The following is a 21,367-nucleotide window of genomic DNA, read 5'->3' as shown; positions in this document are numbered from 1 at the left end:
TAAAGGTGAAACACTAATCTTCTATATTTCAGAAAAAAGATACTCCCAAATGGAACATTTCATCTTCTGCTTCCTTAAATATCATCAGACTGGGTAAATCTTTTATTCACAGAAGTTTTAAGGTATGACTGGAACGTGTTTTACTTCTTGAGGTCTCAGTAGAATATCCGTAAATTGTTGATAGAAAGGCATCTTCTTTCTGGTTCATTGATTAAATACATATTCATTCATTTAAAAAGTGTTGAGAGCCAACTACAAATCAATACAGTTGCTATCAAAAAATGTGATGTATCGATCAACGAACTGTCCCTTTCTCTCAAACAAAAGTTCCTTTGTCATTTTAACAGAGGACCTAAAATTCTAATCTTTGGAATTAATCTATCGATATTGTTTCTGTAAGAATCTTGTTTAAATGTAAATATACTACCTGTAAGAGATAGCACCTAGTATGTAAATTTGCCTAGCAGAGAGCAGGGCTCCAAGAGATTAAAAAAGCGTATACATCTGTTTTAACTGAGGTGTAGGGAAGGGAAAACAAATTTCTAGACCTTTTGACAAAGAGAGAATGGGGTGATCCAGAAATGAAAGAACATGTGAAGAATAGATACATGGGAAGGAAAAAAGGAGCATTTAAAATACCTAAATGACAATTTTTTAATCCCCCAAGCTGAGTTTCCTCCATTAGCACTGGGTTTAATAAATGGCAATGCTGCAATGACAGTCACTCATAAAACAGTGATTTCATTTATTTTCTTATCTATTTGCCTTTAAGTGGAAAGTCATAAAGCAAGACAGTCTGTTGGCTTGATAAAGTTCCTATTTCTAAAGCTGTAATTAATGACAACAATGCTTTGGTTATGTCCATATAATATTTTTAATTTGCCAATTTTGACTGTATTCTGAATGTGCACAGTTATAGTGCAGGAGAATATTATGACTTAACCTATATTTGTTAGATTAAGATGTAGACAGTCAAACTGATAAAAATTATTTGATATATTCTAAAGTTAGCAATACACACACACAGAAATGTAGAGCTCTCTATTTTAACATAATAGTACTTCCAGATATGATTCAGAAAGTTTTTAGTGAGAGTCTTAACTAACCACCCATTTATTCATACTCATAATAGCAGACAGAATGACGTCTTTAGTTGTAGCAGAATTGCTTTAATATCGCAGTCTTCCTTAGGTGACCAGGCATGCTTTTCATATATTAAATGCATAAATAAAGTGCTCTATGTTAGATGTATGGAATTATCCTATACTGAGATTTCTGAAGACTAAGGACTAAAGAAAAAGGATTTTTAAACCTTAGAACAAGTTAGCAAAGCCATAAAATCTCCTCCCCAGGGCCTTTAAAAATAGGACAAATGTCAGAGATAGCTTAGTGGTAGTACAGCTGGACAAAATCAATCACCTTTACATCTCTTCCAGTTCTTGAATCTTCACAACATCCATTTGAAATATGTAAACAAGTCATTACTGGAGCCTATTTTACAAAGTAATTGTTTAATTTGAGTGAGTTACTGTTAGAGAGAGTGCACATGTATCTTTTGAGGTTCTTCTGTTCCCGTATCCTCGATTTTAATCATATAGATTGCTTTAACAAATTATATCAATGAATAGTATTTTATTTAGAAGTTGAAACTCATAAATCCAATTTTAATTTTCTTTAAAAATAATATAAATAGTATTTCTTTGAATACTAAGTATAAGAATACTAGTATTCTTTGAATATATAAATTTCTTTTCATTCTTTCCACTTAAAATATCAGTCTGCCAGGTGAAGTAGCTCATATGCAAAAGAAAATTATCCCTGAAAACAAGAATAGTATATAATGAAATGAACATAGTTCTAGGAAAGTTGCATTACAACTGTAAAGGCATTATGCAATCTGATGTTATGTTTAATATTAAACAGATACAGGATATTAATTATATTTACATTGTGTACCAATTTTCCCAAACCACATGGAGTAAATAACGTGGTTTACATGCTTTACTGTCTTCAGAAGCATCCCATATTGCTGTTAGCTATTTTGATTTCTCAGCTGTGAGAATTATAATGGATGTTATAATGTACTATTTCCATACACTTAATTGCATAAGAGTTACCTTTTCTCCTTAAAAGATGATTGTCTATAATATTTCCAGGAAAATGGATCTAATTGTATATAAAAGCATTCTTTAAAAAAATTATTTTTCTTTTTAATAGAGATAGAAAAGATAGAAAAGTTTTTTGCAGTCATGTTAATGGTGCTCCAGAAATCTTAATATGTTGCTTAGTTATAAAGAAACTAAAATGTTTTTTAAATGATTCCAAGAAAGTTAATTTTTTAAAGATTTTAAAAAATTTGTTCCCAGTTCTATTGAGATATAATTGATGTCCAGCACTGTATAAGTTTAAGGTGTACAGCATAATGATTTGATTTACATACATCATGAAACGAGTATCACAGTGTATGAGGGTTCTCTCTTTTCCATATCCTTACCAACACTTGCTATTAGTTGTCATTTTGACTCTTGTCATTCTGACACGTGTGAGGTGGCATCTTATTTTGGTTTTGATTTGAATTTCCCCGATGATTAGTGAAGTTGAGCATCTTTTCATGTGCCTGTTGGCCATCAGTATGCCTTCCTTAGAAAAATGTCTATTCAGAACCTCTGCCCATTTCCAACCAGTTTTTTTTTCCTGACATTGAGTTGTATGCGTGCATTGTATATTTTGGATATTAACTCCTTATTGGAGATATCTTTTGCAAATATCTTCTCCCATTCAATAGGTGTCCTATTTGTTTTGTTGGTAGTTTCCTTCACTGTGCAAAAGGTTTTAGGTTGATGTAGTCCATTTGTTTATTTTTGGAGGTTTTTTGCCCTTGCCTGAGGAGACATATTCCAAAAGATATTACTAAGGCTGATGTGAAAGAGCTTAGGTTTTCTTTAAGAAGTTTTATGGTTTCAGGTCTTAGATTTAAGTCTTTGATTTATTTTGAAGTTATTTGTGTGCAAGGTGTGAGAGAGTAGTCCAGTTTGATTTTTCTGCATGTAGTTGCCCAGTTTTCCCAACACTATTTATCGTAAAGGCTGTCTTTACCGCATTATATATTTTTGCTTCCTTTGTCATATATTGATTGCTGACATAGGTGTGTGTCCATTTCTGGGCTCTCTATTTTGTTCCACTGATCTATATCTGTTTTTGTGCCAGTGCCATACTGTTTTGATTACTGTAGCTTTTTAGTATAGTTTGAAAGTGCTAATATTTAAAACAGTTGTCACAAATTCTTAGAAATGATGGGACCTTCAACTTAAGAAATAGAAAATCTCCATAAGATTCAATACTCAAAAGACAAATATTGTAAGGGAGCGTATCAATGGAAATAATCCTTATATTCCTCAGTGTTCTTGTTTTTTTCAATCAGTACTCCACTCTACTAGAACTCAAGTCTCAAACAATTCTTCAAATTATGATCAAATCTCAATATTCTAGGTGGATAGACAGGTAAAATGCAACAAAATCCCAAACTGCATAATTTTAATTTTTTTGAATTTTGAAGGTATTTCATGCTTTCTTTCTGATAACTTTAGATACCAAAATTTTTTACTTGATTTTATATCAACTAGTAATCAATATTTTTTATTCCTATGTTCTGCTTTATATTTTAAAGTGGGAGGAAATATATATATATATATATATTTTACATAAAGGCCTTGTGCCTTAACAAATATACATGAAACTGAATATATTAATACAGTTCATAAATTATAGAGATATTTGTACTATAAAAAAATTAAAATGTGAAATAGACAATATCTCTGTGGGTTTGTAGAACAGATTGTGATCAATGACACCTACAAAAAAAAACAAAAAAAAAACCCCAAAGAACAACAAAAACAAAACAACAAATAAAAAATTTGTATGCTTCCCAAACTATGATTTCATTTGATCCTTATGACAATCATGTGATGTTAAGTACTTTACTCAAGTTTAGACAGCTAATACATGGCAGATAAAAACTCTGATTCAAGGTTTTGATCTCTAAGCCTCAGAACGCTTCCACTATTACCTGTTATTTTTCATAAAGAAAACTTGATGGAGAGGCCAGAGCTTGAAGGTGAAAAAGAGCTTGCTGGGTGAAAAAGAAAGAGAAGGTTTACTTTTCAGATGATGATATTGCATACCAAAAAATCCATAGGTGGGAAAAAATGTGTGTTTTAGGGAGGTGAATGATAACAATGAATGAAGTAGAGTATTAAGTACTGAAAATACTTGTATACAATACCAATTGCAATTAATTGTAAATAATGTTAATAAGTTTCAACTAGACAATGATATTAGGCCAAGGAGTTTTGATTTCTTGTGGCCAGCAACTGAGAACAATTATGATTTTGAGACTAGTCATTGGGTGAAAGCTGTATTTGTGAAACCAATTCTGAGAATGCATTGATGATAAAAAAAAAAAAAAAGGTAACTTCCAGCATATCAAAGAAAGTTCAATTGCTAGAACTTCATTCACCAACCGTATATTGAACACTGTTTATTCTGTGTCAGGCAGTGTACTAGATGTTTGTTTCCCAGTCAGAGAGAGAGGGAAGTTTATAAAAGAGCATGTGTGAAATGCACCTAAGTGTGTTCATGGAATAGTATAAATAACAGCAGCAATAATGTGACAAGAGTTTAAGAAGCACGAAAAATAATGGTGGAAATTGTGTCTAAGAGAAAGGAATTCTGACCAGCTTTTGAAGGACCTGTATGCCTTTGGCTTCACTGTTAGTGGTACCCCTAAGACCTTGGGGAGAAGCTCAGCAGAGTTGGAAGCAGTGGCTGGAGTAAGAATGGAATGGGAATACAGCAGGTGCAGTCTACATTTTGAAGAAGTTTAACAGTTAAGAAATGTAGGAAAGAAGGGATACTACCTCAAGAAATGTTCAATCAGAAAAAGCGACTTTGTTCTTGAGTGTAGGTTTAAAAAAATTGAATGACATTGCAGGCAGGAGTTAGACCTATTGGAAAGATAGACATGGGAAATACAACCAAGCAGCAAATATTGATGGGACAAAACCCCCAAAGTGGGATGTGACAGAGTGTAGGGTGAGGAGGTTAACTTCGGTGGGGGAGGATTGATACTGGTCCTGCTAAGATATGATGATATTGTGACAAGTGCAGATATTTGACTATATCTGCCATTACAGAAGAAAAATCTCCACTCCTTCACAAAATGCACTATCTCGATTATCTTTAGTCAGAAAGGACATTTGAGGAGATTTATGTCTCCCACTATCACTTTAACTGAACAGAGTTATGTTTAAAAATAATTTGAACATTCAAGAACATACAGATGAATCACGCTATCCTTGCATTATCCTGGAAGGCTTATTTGTAAAATGAGGTTCATTAAAAAATGGAAGCTATTTCAGCTAATTGGGTAAGGCTTATAGAAAATTTAAAAACATGGGTACTATTCTCCTGTGTTTATATATTTTAAATCCTCCTCATGATAGAGTTTTTCTTTCTTGTAATTAATTACTATATTTTTAATTCTGGTACCTTGCTCAGGTCACCTAAAATTAGATTTGAGGGACTGGAAATGTTTGCTAAATGTGCATTGCTGACAACTGAAGTGATATTCTCACCAGGACTACCATATTTGTTAAAATTTTAAGAGTCTTTGTACTACTTTAAAATTTCTCTCGTGCTAATCTGTTATCACAGTGCCTCTCTCTGGTCCCCCCAAGTCCTCATGATTTAGCAACTAAAGGGATAATTCTGGGTATATGAGAGAGCCTCCAACCCTGTTCCTTGCTATGTCCAAATAATGATTGCTCGTTGTGAAATGATCTGAATGCCTGAAAGTCTTCATGAAATGAATCATTTAATGCAACATTGACATATTCTGAGGAATTCATGCAGCCTCCATTATCCTGTGCCTCTTCTTGTCAAACATAAATAGGGAGCAGTAGTGATCAGGGTGAGTTTTCTCTCTGTTATCAGGGTGGACTAAAGGAGCCTCATGGGTTATACACACCGTTACTTCAGAAATGTTCATTGGGAATCAAGGATGGATTATTGCCCATAGAAATAGTACACTGTTTACCCATATTGCCTGGTTTCAGTTGAGAATTTGAATTGAGGCAAGCATTGCCATTTCTCAGACTGCCCCATCTCTATCTCCATTTTCAAGAAAGACAACAACATTTTGGTTTTAGCAGTTTTCCAACTGAAGTATATCAGCATTGGTCAAAGACGTTAAAGGTATTGATTCCCTCAATTTTGTGGTTAATTCCCAAGGCCTGGGGCAAACTCTACACTTATTCTACAGATAATTTCTGCTATTTACTTCAGTGTAACTCTGAAATTTTCATTGTCTTAATATGTTTTTTTTTTTTTGTATGAAAATTTGGGAAGAACTAGTTAAGGTACAGTCCATTAAGCCATCACCCAGCTGTCTTACCAGTTACCCAGCAGTGAGGGAAACCAAGACAAGAGTATATCGGGGGGGGGGGGGGAGACAATAGTAGCTAGTCTATGAAGAAACCAATTGACTCTTTCATTCTTCTAAACAAATTTCTCTTTTGTCCCTACATGTTACCAGTAGAAAAAAATCTAATGGTTCTATATATTGCCTCTGAGAAATCCAAACATTTTTTCCTGTTTTCTCAAAATTTATAAGTTGCTGAGCCTTTTTCCTTAACACCAGATGTACATTTTCACTCCTTCTATCATGTTCATCAGTCACCTGACAGTCTTAAAAATGAAAAGTCCAGGACCAGATGGCTTCACAGGTGAATTCTATCAAACCTTTAGAGAAGAGCTAACACCCATCCTTCTCAAACGCTTCCAAAAAATTGCAGAGGAAGGAACACTCCCAAACTCATTCTATGAGGCCACCATCACCCTGATACCAAAACCAGACAAAGATACTACAAAAAAAGAAAATTACAGACCAATATCACTGATGAATATGGATGCAAAAATCCTCAACAAAATACTAGCAAACAGAATCCAACAACACATTAAAAGGATCAGACACTATGAACAAGTGGGATTTATCCCAGTGATGCAAGGATTCTTCAATATACGCAAATCAATCAATGTGATACACCATATTAACAAATTGAAGAATGAAAACCATATGATCATCTCAATAGATGCAGAAAAAGCTTTTGACAAAATTCAACACCCATTTATTATAAATACTCTCCAGAAAGTGGGCATAGAGGGAACCTACCTCGACATAATAAAGGCCATATATGATAAACCCACAGCAAACATCATTCTCAATGGTGAAAAACTGAAAGCATTTCCTCTAACATCAGGAACAAGACAAGGATGTCCACTTTCAGCACTGTTATTCAACATAGATTTGGAAGTCCTAGCCAAGGCAATCAGAGAAGAAAAAGAAATACAAACTGGAAAAGAAGAAGTAAAACTGTCACTGTTTGCAGATGACATGATACTATACATAGAGAATCCTTAAGATGCCACCAGAAAATTACTAGAGCTAATCAATGAATTTGGTAAAGTTGCAGGGTACAAAATTAATGCACAGAAATCTCTTGCATACATATACACTAATGATGAAAATTCTGAAACAGAAATTAAGTAAACACTCCCATAACAACAAAAAGGATAAAATACCTAGGAATAAACCTACCTAGGGAGACAAAAGACCTGTATGCAGAAAATTATAAGACACTGATGAAAGAAATTAAAGATGATACCAACAGATGGAGAGATATACCATGTTCTTGGATTGGAAGAATCAGTATTATGAAAAGGCTATACTACCCGAAGTAATCTACAGATTCAATGCAATCCCTATCAAAATACCAAAGCAGTCTTGAGGGAAAAAATTGGAGCTGGAGGAATCAGACTCCCTGACTTCAGACTATACTACAAAGCTACAGTAATCAAGATAATACAGTACGGGCACAAAAACAGAAATATAGATCAATGGAGCAGGATAGAAAGCCCAGAGATAAACTCATGCACCTATGGTTAACTTTGATATCTCAAGTTTCCAAATCTGTAAAATGGAAACAGCTATAATACCAGTTCAGAAGGCTGTTAGGAAGATTAAATGAGTTAATACATGTAAAGCACTTAGTGCCTAACACTTGATGTGTACTCATCAATTAAAAATAAATAAATAAAATTTAAATAAATAAATAAATAGAGCCATGCCAAGAAGTTGCCTTTATTCATATTTCACAGTTGAGGGACTTGAAACTTACAGGGTTTAAGCACCTTGCCCACTTATCTAAGGATAAGAAATAGAACAGTGACTCAAATCAACCCTTAGATTTTCAACCCATGCCTCTTTAAGGGTTGAAAGAATACTTGTGTTTTAAATGCATTATTTGAAAAACATACATATTATTTTATTTCCTATGTAGCCTTTAAAAATTAGTTTTTTTATTACATAGGCCAATTTTAATGTCTCTGAGAATCAGAGCTCCCTCTGGTAGCATTGCCTATCATTTTATTTTGCGAATTCACGCTAGTAATTTCTCGTGCTTAACAGTTTTAGTGTTAAAAAAAACAACAAAAAAAAAGCTAAATCACTGTGTTCCTTTTTGCATTTTTCCAGGTCCTGAGGAGGTAGAAATCAAGTGCCCCTTGAATCACATTGCTTGCCTTGGTGCCAAAAAATGTGTTCATTTATCCCAGCTCTGCAACGGCATCCTGGACTGCTCAGATGGGTATGATGAAGGAGTTCATTGCCGTGGTGAGTCCATTTGTGGAAAAATACAACTGAAATATTGAATTTTTCATAGTTTTCATGAAAGTTCAAAGAGAACCTATAACCTGTCTTTTCTTTCAACCACAACCTTATCAGTTATTGAGAAAGCATAAGTTTTATTGCCAGAGACACTCAATATACATTTCAAAGCTGTGACTATTGTGCTTTATTGAAAAATGCTGTTAGAAAAAAAAACAAAAACACATTTAGACTTTGAAGTTGGGCTCTTAAACAATTATATATTTCATAGAAAGGAGTACTTTTGAGCAAAGGACAAAAGAGAAGTCTTAGTCACAGTATTGAAAAAAACTTGTTTCTCTGAACTGTTGCTTAAACAAAGGGTATTTGAAGTAAAACCTCTGCAATCAAATATTTTAATAGAATGTATCATGGGAAATTTTCCCTTAATATTATTTCCCTGAAGTTATACTGTTAACTTTCTTGTAATTTTCATTCTTGTTAAAAACCTACATTCTACAGTGGTCAAGGGTTTACTTATATACTAATGATAGGAGTAACTAAATCTCAAATTTATAAAAAGTTATTTGGATCTGGTATATTCCAATAGAACTGGTTGGGAAGGGGAGGATAAGATGTTAGACAAAGAAACAGGAAAAAGTTGAGGATTAAGGTAAGGACTGTGATCTGGAAACAGAATCAAGGTTTCAGTCAAGTGAATCAGTCTTCAACTCGGAGTCGGGAAAGAAACCACTGAATCAGAAGGTTCTAACTCGGATTCTAGCATGTTGAATGTAACACAAAGGATGTTTATTGAAACTGTCAAAGAGTAACGCGTTCTTCATGTTGAGGTCAGTGAGACAATAAAGAATGGAAGGAACTGTAGAAAGCTGGAGATGCATGTCTGGTGTCTGGACAGATTCACACTAAATTGCTGCCATTTGGGAAAGGTCCTAGGTCACCAGAAGTTCCAGGTTTTCAGGAGGAGCTCCACATCTTTGTGTTTAAAGTGTTCAAAGTTAGCTACTGCTTTTTAAACATTGTATGGTCATCAATGTACAGGCCTAACGAAACTTGTCTGGAGATCTGACAGGGCTTACTGGCTGCCAGTTTCCCACATTTGGGCTGAAATAAACTGAATTCAAAACCAGAGGTGGAGACATATATTAGAAAAAGAGTAAACCTTTGTTTAGAAAGGTAATTCAAAGTGGTAAGGATGTTGAGAGAGCATAGGTCAGCTGGATCACTAGGTATTGTCCCTCTTTCTAAAGGGATGTCCAATTACTCTGGCCCTGTAGACATATTCAGATTGAGAAGTTAAAGGTCTTCCTTCTTTGGACAAGTTTCCTTTCTTAGCCTTGAACTCTGACAGGGTCACATAAGGAGCCAGTTGATTCTTAGTTTTACTTATGAACACGTGTAATAATAATAAGAAATTTTATTTTTAATTTAGAGGCTTTGTGACATGTACTCCTTTTTATAATTGTATAGTTTTAAAAGTGATATTAATAGAAAGTAAATTAGTGAATTACAAAGTAATAGAAATTAAATAGTTTAATTTTCTTTTCAGAAATTAATTATATTTTCTAGAGCCTAATTCTATTTGCTTTAGTTATAATTCAGGGTTCTTATTACATTTAAAACAAAATTTCAGATAGACATGTGTGACTAAGCTTCTAACAGAGTGAAATCATCACATTGCCAAATACTTCTCAGAGGTGATTATACAGATTTGAATATCCTAAACATATTTCAGTGCTGTGGGTCATATGAAAATATATCTGAGTTCTCTAATAAAATTTAGAGCTGGGATTTAAAAGACAAAGGGATATGTTAATAGTAAAACAGGGGATCAACTAACTATTCAATATCTGAATAAAAATAAAATGATATTAAATTCTGTTGATTTTTGAAAAGATAGCATATACTTCAGACTGAGATTTAGAATTTGTAGTTGCTTATGCTTCCATCTTTTTTCCTGTTCTAATTTAGGTTTTCAACTGTTACAAGTTTCATATCTTTATCACAGTGACAACGTTTTTTATTTCTTAATTTGCCAGTAGGAGGCTGATTGTACCACTTTGGCCTTTTTAATATTTCTAAATTTCACCAAATAAAGTGTTTTAAAAGACTTAGTGTATTTATAACCTGTGGTGGACTTAGAAATAAGAAGAAGTATATTTGGATCTCTACCTGTTATTTATCTCAGTAGAGGGGTTTTCACCTAATTCTGTGGCCTTGTACAACTACATAGAATGGTAGGATCAAGATGACTGAAGGACACAGTGATTCCAGAGTCAGTGGTTTAATAATGTATTTCTGCATTGAGAAAGAAAAATCAGAACTCTGTTTCCCTGCTTGGCCTGATAGAGTGCCCCAGACACATAGACAAAATACAAATCTTGGAGGCAACACCAGATTTATCACATGTATATGGTTTGTGTTCAGAAAAGATGATTGATTATATGCAAAAGTATATCATGGGAACTGAGTGTACTTTCCCACCTTCAACCTTCCTCCTGATTCTGGGTCACATTCAATGAAAAGATGTTTTCTGAAGAGTTCATTAGGCAACAGCCCCATCAAGTCTCTAAGGACTTTTTCGTCTACTATAGACATAAAATAAAGAAACCAGGTTAATTCAAACATCACATTGATTTTTAGAAATGCTTTTCTCTATAGAAAAATTCTTTTTAAATCACTTCTCTTTCCATTTCTTCCTTTTTGTTGGGTTCCAAGCACACACTCTAGATAATTATTAAGCCTAAGACACAATTCAAAGATGGATATGTTTTCTTTATACTCATAAAATTCCAAAGTATGTTTGGTGATATATTTGTAGCCTTTATGAAAATTAATAAGGAGAAAAATATAACATTTTTGAGGTGATATTTTGGTCTTGGGAATGCTTTTGTATCAACTGAATTGTTTTCTAAATGGTTTCCTAGAAAAAATCAATTTCTCCTTGGTAAGGGTAATGAAAAGATATCTATTATTAATGATTTTCTATAACAGTGATATTTTAATCTCCATAATTTAGCTTCATTTAAAGAAAACAATGGATTTTTGCATATGGGTATACTTATATATAGGACTGTGCTTGTAAAAATTTTACAATATGAACCTTCAAAATCACCACATTATATTTCAGATAATTTCATGTCTTCATGCATAATATTTCATATTGGTGGTAATATCACTATATGTAAATTGCATGAGCAATGAAAACATATTCCATACAGTATGATGCCTCTCAATACAGGATAGTTCCACAAAAATCCTTCTTCCAGAATGCTGGAGGAAGTGAATAAATTCAACTAATGGAGAATACTTGGACTGAGGTGTATCAAAACACCATTTTAATATTTGACATTCTTAAGATAATTCATTTTGTTGACATTTAAAGTAGCTATAAAGAAGAGAAGCCCTCTTTTTATTCACAACCCTATTTAAATTACATTTGCAGTGCAAAACGGTCACATATTTAAATGCTCAAGGGACTGACAGTCTCTGTGGTGCTATCTATTACTCTTTTAAAAGAATATGGGAACTCTTCCGGTCACTGCAAAAAGGGATTCTCTCTTCTGTGGCCCCCAAAAAGTGATTATGTAATCTATGTTTTCCAGTAAGCATTCCAATATCCCTTTAAATTCAAGGGGATAAGTGTGTGAAGAGCTTACTAAAACTGATTAGGAAATGACACTCTGACATCTGAAAAGCTCCCCACACAGACACACAAGTATGCATACACAGACACACATACTCTTCTGATTTCTCTTTTCTAAACCTCTTCCTACATGATTCTGAGTGTATAATATATTAATTTGGTGTATTTGATCAGGAACCTAAAGAATAATAAGATTCTTGTATGTATCATCTAACTCCTTGAAATAATGCATATTAAGAAATTTTAAAATTTCATTTGATTATTTTACTTGCCAATTAGAATATAATTTTCCTGATGTACAATTACATTTTTCTCTACCCACAATCTAATGTATTTATTTTAGATTCTAGTAATTCTAATATGTTTATTTTAATGTATTTGTTTTAGACACTGACTTGTGTTTAAAATTTTATATATTTATTTTTCTTTTATATTACTATTCATAAAACTAAATTCTTATGAGATGATGCCAAAAAATCCTGGAGGTAATTTACAAATTAGAGGCTTTCTCAAAATGGACCAAGGTCAATGACAAATAGTATTAACTACAGTGATTCACCATAGGAAAATTAGTAATCCTTAAAACTTCTGTGTGAATCTTAAATATTTCAAATATTCCAAAAAGGAATGAATCTACCCCAATTAATTAGATTTAAGTAATTGATTTGACAAAATTAAATTTAATAAAAGAGTTAGGAATTAATTCTTAACTCAAATTCAGGACTCTCCTTTCTGGAAAAATGAAAAAAACAAATATTTTATCTTGTGATGGTGCTTCATCAGTCATTACAACACTGATTTCAGAGTAGCATCATAATAGCTTTTAGCTACCAAAAAGGAAGGAAGGAAAGAAAGAAGTTAGTGAATTCAATAAGGAAAACAAATGAATTTGGAGCATTTTATTGTTTTTACTTTCATTTTATTGTATGAATGGATCTTGTTCTATTTCTATTTTAAAAGTTCCCATTGAAAAGTACTACCAATCTCTTTCTAAATTAAAATGAGCTTACCATGCTACAGAAGGGGATTTCAGCATGCAGAATCTGAAAACACAGGTGTGGAAAAGAGGTACAATTATAAGCAGTGTTACAGAAAGTGTATCTGTCAGCAACATACAGCTTAAAGCACATGGAGGGAAACTTCACAGTGTGTACTCAAGTCACTTGAAACATCAGTAAACCTAGAGCTAGAAAAAAAGAAAACTGGAGTTAGCCAGGAGGACCTGGGTTTGTGTGCTCAGGCCACGTTTGATTACTAAAGCTCCTGCAACTGAGTAGATCCTGCTATATTCTTTTCTTTGTGTTGGGTTGTGTTAAGGTGATCAGATAGTCTCAGATCTATCTTAAGTGTAAGCATTTTCTCCAAAGAGATTAGTTTAAGCACTTGAGTTAGTTTAGTGAATGGCTATGACCCTTGACACTGGTTGGTTTCAGGGCCAAATTAATGCTTCTCAGAAGCAAAGCAAAAATTCCTAGAAAGAACAGATCTTCTACAAGGGTATCCTTCCTCTGCAAGACTATTGCAGATGTAGTTTATGTTGACCAATGACACATATATGAAATTAGGAGAGTATACTTCTTGCAGACTATTCTAATTATATATATATGTATAGAGGTGTGTATATATACATATATATGCATATATGCATAGGTTCACATATATATGTACATACATAAGTACATATATTCATTTTTCAGAGGTTTAGTTTTTTAACTTCGGCTTAATTAGAAAGATATTTGACCTTTTAACACTGATTTATCAGATATAATTGTAAACTAATCCTGCTAAAGAGAATTGGATTTCAAGTTTCAGATGTTTGTTTGAATATGTTGACTTCTAGAGACAGTTAAATAGCTAACTGAATACCTGTGGGAAAAGTAACTAAGTAATTTGCTCTATATCATAGCCCAGAATTCAAAATGATAATCTAAGGTTTTTTATTGGAAATAAATCTTTTTATAGTGGATTTGCATCTTTGATTAATGTTAATATTATACTAACTAGTGCTCCCTCCCCCCAGACAGATTTATTTTTAAGAATAACTATGGAAACAAAATTTTGTAAATATAGAAAAAATGGTGCATAGACATACTAATAGCTTAAAATGATCTAACATTGAGGGATGTAACTTTTTTTAAAAAAGAGATATTCTTTATTAAAATGTCATCTCAAATTCTCTCTCTCTCTCTCGTCTTCCTCCCCCCCAACTCTTTCCCCCTTTGGTGTCCATACGTTTGTTCCTGCATCTGTATCTCAATTTCTGCCCTACAAACTGGTTCATCTGTAACATTTTTCTAGATTCCACATATGAGTTAATATACAATATTTGTTTTTCTCTTTCTGACTTACTTCACTCTGTATGACAGTCCCTAGGTCCTTCCATGTCTCTACAAATGACCCAATTTCATTCCTTTTTATGGCTGAGTAATATTCCACTGTACATATGTACCACATCTTCTTTATCCATTTGTCTGTCGATGGGCATTTAGGTTACTTCCATGACATGGCTATTGTAAACAGTGCTGCAGTGAACATTGGGGGTACATGTGTCTTTTTGAATTATGGATTTTTCAGGTTATATGCCCAGAAGTGGGATTTCTGGGTCATATGGTAATTCTATTTTTAGTTTTTTTAAGGAACCTCCATACTGTTCTCCATAGTGGCTGTATCAATTTACATTCCCATCAACAGTGCAAGAGGGTTCCCTTTTCTCCACACCCTCTCCAGCATTTGTTGTTTGTAGATTTTCTGATGATGCCCATTCTAACTGGTGTGAGGTGACACCTCATTGTAGTTTTGATTTGCATTTCTCTAATAATTAGTGATGTTGAGCAGCTTTTCATGTGCTTCTTGGCCATATATATCTCTTCTTTGGAGAAATGTCTATTTATGTCTTCTTCCCATTTTTGGATTGGGATGTTTGTTTTTTTAATATTGAGCTGCATGAGCTGTTTATATATTTTGGAGATTAAATCCTTTGTCCATTGATTCATTTGCAAGTATTTTCTCCCATTCTGAGGGTTGTCTTTTCGTCTTTTTTATAGTTTCCTTTGTTGTGCAAAAGCTTTTAAGTTCAATTAAGTCTCATTTGTTTATTTTTGTTTTTATTTCCATTACTCTAGGAGGTGGATCAAAAAAGATCTTGCTTTGATTTATGTCAAAGAGTGTTCTTCCTATGTTTTCCTCTAAGAGTTTTGTAGTGTCCAGGCTTACATTTAGGTCTTTAATCTATTTTTAGTTTATTTTTGTATATGGTGTTAGGGAGAGTTCTAATTTCATTCTTTTACATGTAGCTGCGCAGTTTTCCCAGCACCACTTATTGAAGAGAGTGTCTTTTCTCCATTGTATATCCTTGCCTCCTTTGTCATAGATTCATTGGCCATAGGTGCGTGGGTTTATCTCTGGGCTTTCTATCCTGCTCCATTGATCAATATTTCTGTTTTTGTGCCCGTACTGTATTTTTTTGACTACTGTTGCTTTGTAGTATAGTCTGAAGTCAGGGAGTCTGATTCCTCCAGCTCCGTTTTTATCCCTAAAGATTGCTTTGGCTACTTGGGGTCTTTTGTGTCTCCATACAAATTTTAAGATTTTTTGTTCTAGTTCTGTAAAAAATACCATTGGTAATTTAATAAGGATTGCATTGAATCTGTAGATGGCTTTGGGTAGTATAGTCATTTTCACAATATTGATTCTTCCAATCCAAGAACATGGTATATCTCTCCATCTGTCTGTGTCATCTTCAGTTTCTTTCATCAGTGTCTTATAGTTTTCTGAGTATAGGACTTTTACCTCCTTAGGTAGGTTTATTCCTAGGTATTTTTTTCTGTTTGTTGCAATGGTGAATGGGATTGTTTCCTTAATTTCTATTTCTCATTTTTCGTTGTTAGTGTATTCTGTGCATTAATTTTGTATCCTGCAACTTTACCAAATTCATTGATTAGCTCTAGTAGTTTTCTGGTGGCATCTTTAGGATTATCTATGTATAGTATCATGTCATCTGCAAACAGTGACAGTTTTACTTCTTTTCCAATTTGTATTCATTTTCTTTCTTTTTCTTCTCTGATTTCTGTGGCTAGGACTTCTAACACTATGTTGAATAATAGTGGTGAGAGTGGACATCCTTGTCTTTTTCCTATCTTAGAGGAAATGCTTTCAGTTTTTTACCATTGAGAATTATGTTTGCTGTGAGTTTGTCATATATGGCCTTTATTATGTTGAGGTAGGTTCCCTCTGTGCCCAGTTTCTGGAGAGTTTGTATCCAGAAATAATTTTTCTTTGTCTTTAATTTTTGTCAGTTTGATTACTATGTGTCTTGGCGTGTTTCTCCTTGGGTTTATCCTGCCTGGGACTTTGTGCTTCCTGGACTTGGGTGGCTATTTCCTTTCTCATGTTAGGGAATTTTTTGACTATAATCTCTTCAAATATTTTCTTGGGTCCTTTCTCTCCCTCTTCCCTTTCTGGGACCCCTATAATGTGAATGTTGGTGTGTTTACTGTTGTCCCACAGGTCTCTTAGTCTGTCTTCATTTCTTTTCATTCTTTATTCTTTATTCTGTTCCATGGCAGTAAATTCCACCATTTGGTCTTCCAGGTCACTTATCCATTCTTCTACCTCAGTTATTCTGCTATTGATTCCTTGTAGTGTATTTTTCATTTCAGTTATTGTATATTGTATTGTTCATCTCTGTTTGTTTGTTCCTTAATTCTTCCAGGTGCTCGTTCTTTAATTCTTCTAGGTCTTTGTTAAACATTTCTTGCATCTTCTTGATCTTTGCCTCCATTCTTTTTCCAAGGTCCTGGATCATCTTCAGTATCATTATTCTGACTTCTTTTTCTGGAAGGTTGCCTATCTCTACTTCATTTAGTTGTTTTTCTGGGGTTTTATCTTGTTCTTTCATCTGGTACACAGTCCTCTGCCTTTTCATCTTGTCTCTCTTTCTGTGAATGTGGTTTTCATTCCACAGGCTGCAGAATTGTAGTTCTTCTTGCTTCTGCTGTCTGCCCTCTGGTGGATGAGGCTGTCCTATCTCTTTTCTTCACACTGATTTCAAACTAACTTATACAACTTCAATATTTTTTGACCAAATCTTTTCCATGGTGATAATCCCAGTGCATTATGGACCTTCAATTGTTGTTTTACTTTAGTTTCAGATGATTTTGATTTTTAAATAGATGCATATCAAAAACCTGGATCCACATCTCACACCCAATAGAGTATTTATTTTGTTTGTTTGCTTAATATTTGTAGTAAAAGAAGTGACAATTGCTTTGATACAGAGCTTTACTCCTTGGTTCAGACAACTCTTATTATGCCTGTTCCTCAAACATAACAGCCTGTTAGATAGAAGGCCTGTATGAAACCATAAAAAGCCAAAAAATTAGGTTTCCCACCTCCCAGTAATCTGTCCCCAACAGAAGAGACTTGTTAATATTTCCACCAATTTTGGAACTGTTAATTTATATGAATATTCATGGGCACCAGGACTCATCATTTATCTGGATCTTTCCCTCACCCGCCTCTTTCTGATATGATAGAAAACAAAGAATAGTTTATAAGAAATAATAAAGGGTATGAAGCCAAAAGGAATATTATAAATGTGCCAATAGAAACACAGTAAAATTTTCCTATATTCAATTCATGTATCAATTCCAGTAAATGTTTATTAAGCACTGACAGTATTCCAGGTGCTCACCTAGGCCCTAGTGACGTAGAAAGTCCTGTTTTCTGCATTCATTCAATTCACACATCTTAATGGAGGAAGGTAAAAATGGCTAAGGTAGAATAAAATGAGGAGCATCTAATCCTGCTTGAGGGGATGTAGGAGAATTCCCAAGAGAGTTGATATGCATCTTACTTTAGGAGTTGAGTAGGCAAATGAGAGAAGGAAGAACATTTCAAAAGTCAGGAACTATATGTACAGAGGCACAAGTGAGTAAGAAAGCATTGTACGCTCAAGAGAGCTCTAAGTTATTTGGTTTGTTTGAAGCATAGTGTCCTGAGTAGAGAGAGATGAGTTTGAAGCTGAAAAAATACTTGGTATTAGACCTGGCATGGTTACATTGGAATAAGGATGTGGTATGACCCAATTTAAATACATTGCATAAAACTGTAAAGAGAAAGAGTGTGAAAAATGACAGTAGGATATATTCTCAATAATAGTGTAAGACTACGATATTACACTGTTTTACCGTTAAGCACATGAAGACTAGAATTGTTGCATATATGTAGCAGGTTATGTAACTTATTCTTAGAAGATTAAAATGCATTATTATAATCATGAAACTTTGAGCTAAACAGTCATCTATCCCTTCACATTGATCAGTTTCCAAAAGAAGACATGTTAAGTGTTATTCTTTAATGTGTCACTTGAATGTAGTTCATGTAAGGGAAAGTCAAAATAGATGACATGTGGAGCCATATTAAGTGGATTCTTTTTTAGACAAAAGTTAGGTACTAGGAAAATGTACTTACTATATTAAATAACCTGAACCCATCTTTAATAAGCTACCAAAATACCACCTTAGTTGGTGCCTCAGTTTTATCTTCTTGTATCTTAACTTGGGGAAATATATAACTGTTTCAGTATTATTCAAAAGTATGAATTATAACAAGCTGTCACTCAGGTCTCTACTCAGCCTCAAATGTGAGGCCAAATCCCCTGTGATTCATTATTTGGTTTTTGACAAAAGCAGCTTGATATTTTAAAAAGTAAGAAATTAAAGCAGGTAGCTAAGGTTGAATGACATCCCCAGGAGTCGCACAGAAAAGCAGTTTGAGAATAAAGTTTAAATACTGTGACCTTGAGTTTCATTTGCCAGTTTTGACTACTGGGCCTTAACATATCAACACAGAGATATGCATAAAATTGTTATGCTTCAGCATCCTTTCTGACCTGTTCTTAGAGCAGCACGATGACTTGTAAAAAACTCTACCGAAAACCATTTTGAACTAACTATATGTTCCCTGTCAGTTTTATTAATTGACTGAGCAGGAAAAAAAAAAAATGTACTGAGTGAACAACAAGCTGAATAACTATATAACAAGCTTGCAGAATTGAATGTCTCAATTTGAGTATTAGCTCTATCCCCTTGAGAAAATTATTGCTTTCATTTGATGAGGGATATGGAAAGGAAATTCAGAAGTGCATTTTAACTCTTTAGAGTAGCTTTGAAATATTAAAGATAGGAAGTTTAAAAAAAAACTCTTTAGGAATTCAACTTTCAAAATGGAAACTGGAAGGAAAAAGGAGAGATTTTCAAAGTCATTCAGTGGAGAAACGTTACATTTTGAAGTAAAAATCAACACAATGCCATTCCAGTAAGAAGTAACTGATAAATAGAAGATTTGAGATTTGTTAAGCCCAATCTGGAATTCTAGTAAATCTTACAGAATTCTGTAGAGGGAGATTTTCTACACTTTACTGCCAGTATTTTCAATTCTTAAGCTCTAATCTGTTCAAAATTGCAGAACAAACTAGTTCTGCTGCCTTTTCTTTGATCCACTGTTATCACTTACATAGTAAGCTCTATTCCACTGAATCACATGTGTATTAATGTCATCATAACTGAATATCTCAGTATATAAAATAATACTCAGAAAAAGCTGTGAAACTGGGCTCTTCTGAGTTCCCCATAATTAGTTCATAATCAAACCAAATTATTATTTGTTTTACTCATGTGAAGATGTAGAGAAATATGCATGTATATTTTAAGTTTCTTCAAACCTTTGTACATATATTTGCATATTTGAGTTTAGACACAACAAATTCATTAAAGATTAATCTTTTGGGGGAAAATACACCACCCAGGTTTATTTACACTAACACAGAATTTGCATTCTAGACCTCCATTAGGTTTATGATTAAAAGAAAGCATGGAATTTGAAGTTTGGTTTCAAATGATTGACCTTTCTGTGCCACAGGGGATTGTGCACCTGTGCAGACAACCTGCTGTGGTTGTGGAAACCATAAGATGCTAACCAATGTGAGATCACTCTGCTCACAGGGCTTCTTCTGAATTAGGTCAGTGTGACTAGAACCAAGGCTTGAGTGTTAGATCCAAGGAGAATTGGAAGGACAAGCTCCAAAGAGCATTTTTCAGTTCTATTAGCTGAAACGTGTGATGTGTTCTCATTCAGACTATGGGTGCAAAACCAAGAGTGCCAAGAAAAAAAATCTATACAGATCAATAAATGGCTCCGAGATTTATCTGATATTCTCAGAGCAGAAGCACTAAGAATCTAAATTGTCTAATTTTTAGTTAGGTCAATTAAATATTACTTAAGAGGTCTCTAAGAAATTTGGAGAGATATATTAGATATAAAATGCTCTTAAATCTAAATAGTTTTATATAGAATATGTAAATATTATATACAAATTGTATATAAAATTTATTGTCTATAAATGCATATAGAAATATATACATGTGAATATGTATTCTATTAGATTTTCCTAGCCTGTGAAATGCTTATTTCAGGGAGTTGTAAAAAAATTTATATCTTTATACACTTCACCTATGTTGTGGTTCTTTTGTTCCTGTTTTTTCAAAACCGGTGTAAACACAATGTTTCTACTAGTCACGTATTGATGCTTACTTTGAGTGTTGTGTCCTACTCCCAAATAACTTCCAGTTCCTTTCCTGTAAGTCAAGTTAGTATCTTACCCATTTAAACTAACAAAAAGTGCAGAACTGAGAGAAATATGTTTGGGGTCAAAGCCTGGTATTCTTGCCCAACACAGTATAACTTACCTTTTGAGGTGAACTTTGCAATGCAAGTATGCCTTGGTTTGATTCATCCATTTTCTTTCTATGTATACATCTTATACCCCTAATAGATTGGAATCACCTAAACAAACTTACATTTAACTTCTACCTAAGTCACTTCACTACAAGGACTCAATCAACTGGGCAGGGAAGACAAACACACAGGAAACAGAATGATGAAGTGCAAAAGTGTATAGGGCTCTGCAGAGTAACACACAAAGCATACTTCACTGTATG

At 33.7% G+C, this 21,367-nt stretch overlaps 1 protein-coding gene across 1 annotated transcript in view; it reads left to right on the top strand.

Moving 5' to 3' along the window:
• The window catches only part of LRP1B (LDL receptor related protein 1B), a gene marked incomplete at both ends in the record, with an annotated part of 1,860,945 nt that overhangs the window by 683,006 nt on the left and 1,156,572 nt on the right, over positions 1-21,367 (top strand). The window contains one exon of the mRNA XM_079710778.1: positions 8,591-8,728. Within this exon, the coding sequence (XP_079566904.1) occupies positions 8,591-8,728 (138 nt within the window). The remainder of the gene's footprint in view (positions 1-8,590; positions 8,729-21,367) is intronic.

The sequence above is a fragment of the Hyperoodon ampullatus genome (genome assembly GCF_949752795.1).
Source record: "Hyperoodon ampullatus genome assembly, chromosome: 8".
In the NCBI taxonomy this organism is placed as follows: domain Eukaryota; kingdom Metazoa; phylum Chordata; class Mammalia; order Artiodactyla; family Ziphiidae; genus Hyperoodon; species Hyperoodon ampullatus.
The sequence above is the reverse complement of the archived record's forward strand: the minus strand, read 5'-3'. Positions and strand labels throughout refer to the sequence as shown.